This window comes from Notothenia coriiceps, unplaced genomic scaffold (genome assembly GCF_000735185.1).
Source record: "Notothenia coriiceps isolate Sejong01 unplaced genomic scaffold, NC01 NC01_scaffold00019001, whole genome shotgun sequence".
Lineage (NCBI taxonomy): Eukaryota > Metazoa > Chordata > Actinopteri > Perciformes > Nototheniidae > Notothenia > Notothenia coriiceps.
The window spans coordinates 1514414-1523464 of NW_011351702.1; the positions used below are offsets into that span (position 1 = coordinate 1514414).

The 9051-nt window shown below is 37.5% G+C and overlaps 1 protein-coding gene across 1 annotated transcript in view; it reads left to right on the top strand.

Moving 5' to 3' along the window:
* Positions 1-6971, top strand: part of LOC104951695 (tumor necrosis factor receptor superfamily member 19-like) — a 42787-nt gene extending 35816 nt beyond the window's left edge. The window contains exon 6 of the mRNA XM_010778424.1: positions 6382-6971. Within this exon, the coding sequence (XP_010776726.1) occupies positions 6382-6608 (227 nt within the window). The 3' untranslated portion in view covers positions 6609-6971. The remainder of the gene's footprint in view (positions 1-6381) is intronic.
* Positions 6972-9051: the final 2080 nt, after the last annotated feature.

Consider the following 9051-nt stretch of genomic DNA (forward strand, 5'->3'; position numbering starts at 1 on the left):
GCGTTAATTTTTTTAACGCGTTAATTTTTGTGTAATTAATTAATCTTAATTAACGCGTTAAAGTCCCGGCCCTAATATATATATATATATATATTCTGATCTTGTACTTGAGTAAAAGTAGAAGTACTCAGATCTTGTACTTGAGTAAAAGTAGAAGTACTCTGATCTTGTACTTGAGTAAAAGTAGAAGTACTCAGATCTAGTACTTGAGTAAAAGTAGAAGTACTCAGATATTGTACTTAGTACAAGTAGAAGTACTCAGGTCTTGTACTTGAGTAAAAGTAGAAGTACTCAGATCTTGTTCTTGAGTAAAAGTAGAAGTACTCAGATCTTGTACTTGAGTAAAAGTAGAAGTACCAGAGTGTCGGAATACTCTGTTTCAGTAAAAGTCCTGCATTCAAAATGTTCCTCAAGTAAAAGTAGAAAGTATTCTCATCAAAATATAGTGAAAGTAGCGTCAGTAAAAGTAGTCATTGTGTAGATTGGTCCATTTCAGAATAATATATATGATATGTTTTATAATGATTGATCATGAAAGTGTTCTCAAAGCTGGTAAAGGTGCAGCTAGTTTGAATGACTTTGTATACTGCAGGGTAGCTTGTGGATTTACTCCAGGTGGAACTAAAGTCTGATTTAACACTTGATTATATTTCACATCATTCATCCAGATCTGTGAAGTAACTAAAGGGATTAAATACATGCAGTGGATTAAAAGTACACCATGTACCTCTGAACTGTAGGCAGTGCATAGACACAATAGCACAAGAACCTCAAAATTGTACTTAAGTACAGTACTTGAGTAAATGTTCTTTACACAACTGAATGTAATTATATATGATTCTGAAATGAGTACTTTTACTTTTGGTACTTTAATTTTAATTCAATGCAAATGGTTTAGTACTTTTGAAGGCAGGACTTTTACTTGTAACAGAGTATTCCTACACATGTACTTTGACTGATTAATACAGGATATTCTCCTTTATCTGCATGCACATTATTCCTGATAATCTGAGTGTCCTTTATCATGTGTATAGATCCTCACGTGTCAGTGGAGCCCTTTGAGACTGATAACATGATAAAGAAACACTCAGCACATTTACAGCTCTCACAGGAAAACACGATGTATGTGTTCTTACCTTCACAACCTGGTCGTCGATGATTATCGGTCCCACAAAAGTTAAAACCAACCCGAAGAACACCATGAGGACCCCGGACACTATGAAGCCCACCGCCACTTTGGCTTTATTTATCGCCATGCCTTGTTATTGTTGTTGCGGACAGCTGACAGCAGTGTGTTTAGCTCCGGAGAGATGCTGTGCTAACCGCTAATGTCAGTCTGCTAACGGCTAATACTCATAAAGGACTACAGAGAGGTCTCGCTGTGACATTTAATCTAGCTTCAGGTCGACATTTAGAGCCCTGCCAGCTTTTAAACTTCTCAGATGCATAAAATTGATCTGCAGCTATTGTCGCTGTATTTATACTCTGTCAGCCACGCCTCCTTTAGTGCACCCTGAGGATTCTGGGAAATGTAGTTGTCACCGCACTTTCTTTATTTTACAACCTAGGTGGAAAATAAAAAAGTAAATATTACAAGTAAAAAAAATCCTTAAAATTCAAATGTTCCAGACATCACACCAGCTAACCATTTTGACTTTATGTTTTTATTATTTTATAAAATGTATCATATTTTTGTTTTATTAATTTGTTTATGTCCCTATTATTTGTGGTGCTAGATCTGTAGTGTACAGTATTGCTTTTAGGTATATTTACCCTGTTTTGTAAGGTTGTTATCTTATGTACTTACACCTTTGCTCCTTCAGGTCATCTAAGGCTAGCTTGCGCAACTTTGCCAATAAAAATAGAGTGTAGAGAAGCTGCCTTCTGGTATTAATGACCTTTAATAATATTTATATTTGAATAATTACATCATTTAAAACATACTTTTTAACTTGATTTATTTATTTGTTATCTTTCATACTTGTTTTGTTTTTAATTCAGTTTTTTTTTAATGTATTCTTCATTTTTTTTATATAGTGTCTTGAAACTCCCATTTGGATATAAACCATCTCTATTGAATTACAGAACAATATCCCCAAATGGAAACACCTCCAGAAACTTAAAATACATAAATAAACAAATTAAAAACCTTGAAGTTGCTTTTACAATTAGTTAAAGGGGACCTATCACGCAAAATGCACTTGTTGATGTCTTTTATAACTAAAGATGTGTCCCCGGTGTGTCTGGGAACTCACGCAGGGTCAGAAAAATAAAACCCTCTCTCTTTTCCTCCGTACCCAAATCTCTAAAAACGGGGAACAACGGAGCTGATCCAGATTTGCGTCCGATATGACGTAATATCTGAAATGTGGACCCACCTGGTTACAAAGTGGTTCAAAAAAAGGCTTAGCAGCACATCCAACATCTATATTACTCCAGTGTGCATGTTTTCTTTAGCACCTGAAGTCACCACTGTGCCACCTAATGTTGGGTGATAATACATTAACAACAGTAATGATAGAATGCATAAAAGGGACATAACGTGACCCTGAAGGCATGCATAACATCTCTGAGTCTGCAGCAGTGAGAGAGATATCTGCAGAGAACGTCCACAGGTATTTATCTACAGAGAACCAGCAGCAAACACAGATTAGGGTTCATTTAAACTGCAAGCATGCAGATTAAATAACCTCAGTCAATGGAAAACAATAGGAAAAAAGGTAGACTTTTAAAAAGCAGAATTTATTTTTTATGGCTGGATTTTTATTCTTATTTGTATTTATTATTATGATTGTTTTATTCAACTATACATATACTTATTAATTAATATTCAGAATATTTATTTATATTATTTTGTTATGCAGAAAAAGGGGAAGTTAGGCTCTTATATATACACATCATTTAAACAATAAAAAATACTATTATACTTATTTCTAATTTATGTAAAATATAGTTTATTTATTTATGCATATTATTATTAATGTATATTAGGATTTTTTTATGACCATTTCATTTTAATTTAAAACATTTTAATGCTTTTTTATTATTAAAATTGTATTGCACTATTAATTAATTGTATTGATTATTTTTAATTTCTATATTATTTTTTTACACCTCAAAAGGTTCGACTCTCCTATATAACCATATCTTTTTTTAAAACACAGAAATGGAAAAGCAATTTAGAAGAAAAATTACATTTTTATGACATGATTTAGCTATACATTTTTATTTCCCCCATATTTTAACTATTTTTATCTAACTGTATATATTTCTTTAAATGAATACTAATCATTTTTTTTACTTAATTTGTAACTTTCCCCGTTATCACTCACCTTTATCACTTGGTCTTTCATCACCGCCGGTCCCACGAACAGCATAACGATTCCAGACACCACGGTCAGAACCCCTGCCACGATAAACCCAATCGCTATTTTGGATTTATTTAGAGCCATGATTACTAACAACGATCAAAGATTATTAAAAGTCAATTGAATGTCCTCTGCAGAGCCACCAACTTGCAAGAGGAACGCAGGGTTTTAAAGTCCTGGAGAGATGGAGGCAGAGGAGTGATGGCAGTTTATACTTTGAAAGACCCCTCCCACACACACACACACACACACACACACACACACACACACACACACACACACACACACACCTGCTGATATTATCTGCACACCAATAAACCGCAGCCTTTCATTCCTCCCTGCATGTTGACTTTATGGGATGCCACATACTCCAAATAAAAGAAGCACCTCTTTACACCTCACAGGGGTTTCAACCTTTTGTTCTCTTTTGGTGTATCCAGTTTTCTATTTTATGTGATTTTTATGCAAAATTAAACAAGTTGACAAGTATTTATTGCATTGTATTTCAGCACCAATGCCTGTGTGTAGAAGGGCCATACACTAACAAATATAAATGCATGATGTTATACCAAGATCTTTGGAGTCAACTATTTCACTTTTACATGTAAATGGCGGGGAGTTTCTCTCCCAATCACAACAGAGCTGGCCAGCTAACCAATCAGAGCAGACCGGGCTCTGGTTTCAGACAGAGGGTGAAAAGAGGTGCTGCAGCACAGGCAGTATGAGAAAAATAAAGAGCTTTCTGAACATTAAAGCATGAAGACATGTCACAGTAGAGAAACAAAAAAACGAATATGCACCTGTCACCTGTGTGAATCGAGCGTTATATCTATTTAGTTAGTTAGTGTGCCCTCTGGGTCAAACTCGTTCTTAGAACTTCACCTTGGAAGGCATGTCAAAATACCCTCATCCCCCATGTGGCTGAATGAAAAAGCTGCTCAGAGCTAAAGTAATGTTTACAGTGCATGACAAAGAGCTATGTGTTGTGAAAAGGTTGGACCTCTGTGATTAATGTTCTGAAAAGCAAACAGCAGCGCTCACTGAAAAACATTTTCTCAAACAAAAAGCCATTCATCTTTTTATATCGTCGTATTCATCAACAATCTCTCACAATTCCTTTTTTTCACAGCGTCAGACCTGCATACTTCTAATGTTTGCTCTGCAATAACACACATCCTCCCTGTCGCATATACATGCCTTGATGAGGAGAATTGTATTTGATTACTGATAATGACTGAGGCATGTTCATACCCATAGCCAAACAGTCCTGAAACATGTCATACTGTTCGGTTGTTTTGTGATCTACGTATAGAAACATGACATTCTGTTGTGTTTTAAATGTTGCTACTCTCTTTTGTTGTGGGGGAGGATTAGCCTTTATTTGAGAGTGACTACTCTATTGTTGGATCACTTGCTTCTCTCTCTGAGGAGGTCTTGAAAGGATAATTAATAATGCCGGATCAACTGTGATATCTAACCTTTAGAAGTATTACACTTTGGTGCTCTGTATTTTTGGGATCTATAACCAGCATTGTCAAGGTTTAAAAGTCCTTAATAGAATGGTGCAGTGATGACGTATTTGTGTAGGATGACCTGGAAGTTAGCATCATAAGGTTATAAAGGAACTACGGCACGGTCACATGACTTCATGTCAACACCGTTAAGCTAAAGTTAGCTAATGTTTGGTGTGATGACGTTTAGTCGTCTCATTTACACACTTGTTAGCAACCGCCGTTTTTAAATTGACCAGTGGGGTATATAGTGACGTTATACCACTGGGGTATTGTGACGTAAACCAAAACGTGAAATTCTCTTCAGCTTGTGTTAACCACAGATCTTATTTCAGGTTTACCAACAACACATTCAGAAAGCCATTGACCTCCAGACGAGGGAACTGGAAAAGTGCTGACTAATTTCTGCTTTTTAGGACTCACTCCTGCTCCTCTCTGTATGAGAGTGTCTGAAGGGTGTTGAAGATGAGAGCTGTTTGAAAGCGACCGAATCGTGAAATCACTGCACTAACTCACCACCGCAGACCCAGTGACACACAGAAGCATTACAAAAAACACACCCACACATATATTTCCTATATCAAAAGCCTGACCAACATGTCTTTCTCCTGATTTCATGTCTGTGTGACGAGCGGTGAGGAAGCCCAGGGGCGGTGGGCGGTGTGGGGGGGAAGGTGTCTGTAAATCATCTTCTGTGGGAAACCAGACAGAGAGAATCCACCACAGGCGTTTTCTCTTTGAACACCTATTTCACTAGATTTTCAGCAAAGAGATGACTGGCTCAAGGCGCAAACGAAATTATTTGTCTCACATTACCCGACGGATAATATGAAGTAGCTGCTCCTCTAAAAAAAACGAATTGATGTTCAAAAAGCTCTTTCTTTTTCTCATACTGCCCTCTGTCTGAAACCAGAGCCCAGTCTGCTCTGATTGGTTAGCTGGCCGGCTCTGTTGTGATTGGTCAACCGCAAAGAGATGTCCCGTCCCTTAGCCTATCACGTACAATGTGTTGGAGAGCTAGCCATTAAAAGCGCAAATGTTACTTAGTGATGTCACTATATTACAGACGTAAACAAAGGATTTTAGCCTTAGCAGACCATTTACGTGCACACAAATCTAAAGAAGACTCTACAGGGAAGGGAAAACTCAAAAAATTAGAATCGGGCCTCTTTAATTAAGCAAAAGGATCAAAACTATAGTTACAATACTTGGTTACAACTAAAACTAAGTAGGTAAACAGGTATTAACACCATAATATATTTAAATAACCATATATGTATACAGTATGTGATTTTTACAGTAAATTAGCTTTTGGTAAATGAGCTTTTGGTAGGTTATATATATCCATATATTTCTCCGGGTTTCAGGACCCCTTCCTGCAGTGCACAACTCTCTATTCCCCCTAAAAGGTGCATCACATAGATTGAAAGTACCCTGATGGTTTGCTCTCATGTATAAACCCTTATCGTGTTTCTCATGTCTCTCCCTCCCTCTCCCTGCAGGCAGTGGGCGAGTGAACCTGGTGCCCCTCCCCCCGGTGGTCACCAGCCCGCGGGACATGGCGCTGGCGGCGGTGATCTGCAGCGCGCTGGCCACCGTGCTGCTCGCCCTGCTGGTCCTCTGCGTCATCTACTGCAAGAGGCAGCTGCTGGAGAAGAAGCCCAGCGGTGAGTCTCAGCCTCTGCACATCTGCTGGTTCACAATATGTTTATTGGTATTTTCTTATTGAACAACAATCAACAACCATGTACATCACAGAGACATACACACACCCTCAACTTGCACCAGTATTAAAAGCATAATCAAATACATAAAACAACATCATTTCACAGTTTCCTTTCAGAGGCAGTCCACATTCCCATCCCTCATGATGTGCACATACGGCTCCCAGAGCTGAACAGAGTCTGTTCAAGTTGATCTCTGAATAAAAGAATTGGCTGAATCAGGACAGGTGTAACCTCTGATGAGTGGTGCTTTGAAACATGTCTTCAAAGATCAATGCAAACGCCTGAAGTTAGAAAACACTATTCATGCACTTCTGCTTAAGTTCCTACTTTTTACACAAATTCTGAAACATATTCAGTTTTCAGAACAACCAAACAATGAAGATTTACACAGTGATGAGCTAGCAATGGTGGAACGTACACACACTGCACTTAAGTTCATATTTGAGTATTACACATTTATTAAACAGCTTCAGTGACTTTTCAGATGTTGCATTAGAAAACATGTGGTAAACACAATGCATCTCTACTAACTGTTTAATGAGGGCTTTTCCTAACAGAGTAACTTTACAATTTAGAATGACTACTAGAGTACTTCCTTCACCCCTGGATATATGATGTGTTTTTGAGATTTACTGAGTTCTGTAGAAACTAGAAGCACATGTTTTGTTGCCGTGTTTTATTTCCTTGTGCACCACAGCCATTAAAGTTGTGCAAGAAATACAAAAATTGCATGTTAAAATATGAGTGGCACTTATGAATCCCTTAATAATCGCTCTTTGTCAGCTTCACAAACACGGTGCCAGTTCATCTGTCAGCCGTGATCTCCAGTGTTAAGCTTTATTAAACCCCGATGTTACATATTTGTGGGAACTTGAATAATGAGACGCATTCTTCAGACTAAAAGCGCTGGAGTATGTGAAACGTCCCGGGGCGAGGAGTTAATTACATCACGTTTTCCTGATGAACCTGAAAACAAAGATAGAAGTTAGCAAGGCGTGACCAGTCACCTGTTTTCACCCATGTTTTAGTGCAGGGTGAACACAAGTGAACTATTGTTTTACTCTAAACATGCGCCTCACCCTTCGCCCAAGCTGCTACTAAACACTCACAGTTTAAATTATACTCAAGAATTTTAATCGTCCTCATGGACCCGAGGGTTGTGAGGCATTCCTCAACACTTTACAGAGCATGAAAGAAGTTTAGTCAGAAGCACATCTGAAGCCAAGAGGATTTCACCTGACGGCGGCAATTAGACAACAAATCAAAATTCCAGGCTGTTTCTGTTACCATTTTTAATAAGGTTGGTATTCTGTTGAAGCAAAAGGGTACACATTTCTGAAAAAGCTAAACGTGAACAACAAGAATAAAATATAATAAAATTAAATAAAACTAATAAAATGCAATAAATAAACATGCAGAACAAAACGACCAACAGGAACAAAAAATTAATATATATATTAAAAAAAATGATGAGTATTTAGTTAATTTAGGAAAAGAGAGCAAAAAGGCGGGCTATTCTTTACAGGTCATAAAAGTACTACCTTACTTTAGCTAAGGGGAAGATTTGCATACATCTCATTACATGGTTTATGGTTTTAAAACATTTAGATTAGTAAGCTGAACTAAAAACTTTTAGAGGTTGTTAATAAACATTTCCAAAAGATAGGTAATGTCACTTTTGCAACCTGGCAACCCAAAACATGTCTTTGTCGCAGGTAACTGCACTTTGCAGACTTAACCCTCGTCTTGTGTTCGTTTTCCCCCCCTTACTTTGGTGTTCACAGTCAAATTTGACCAGTCCTGTTTTAACTGCTATTTAACACAAAACCATGAATCATCACCACATTTCATTTAACACCCTTTCAAACTGTACATATTGTATCAGACTACTGGTATACATGAACAACTGCAGTACACAAAGAATAGACACTGAACAATTATTGCGTGTGCCAGGTGTGATCCATGTTGGGGGATGGGCACATAAGGTGGGGAAAACACATCGTGTGTGTGTGTGTGTGTGTGTGTGTGTGTGTGTGTGTGTGTGTGTGTGTGCGTGTGTGTGTGGGGGTTTGTGTGTATGTNACAAATGGACCGTAGATACACGGATTGACCGTCTTCATCTGCGCTCTTATTTTGAAAGACAACTTCCGGTAGCAGAATATGAAAAAACGGGGGGGTTTTTTGTTTCTGTTTTCTAGTGATTTTATTTTTCGTTTTGAGAAGTAGAAAATGAAAATCATCCCGTGTTTTAAGTTTAGTAAATCCATTTTTGACCATGATAAAGAAATCCCCCTTGTATTTCAATTTTGGTTTTTCAATTTGAAAACGAAAATCAAATATCCAGTCGTTTTTTGTTTTTGAATATCCATTTGTGAAAAGAAAATCCAATGACCAAAACATACACTGACCAAGAATGGTTCCTTGATTTATTCTTTGGATTTGGCA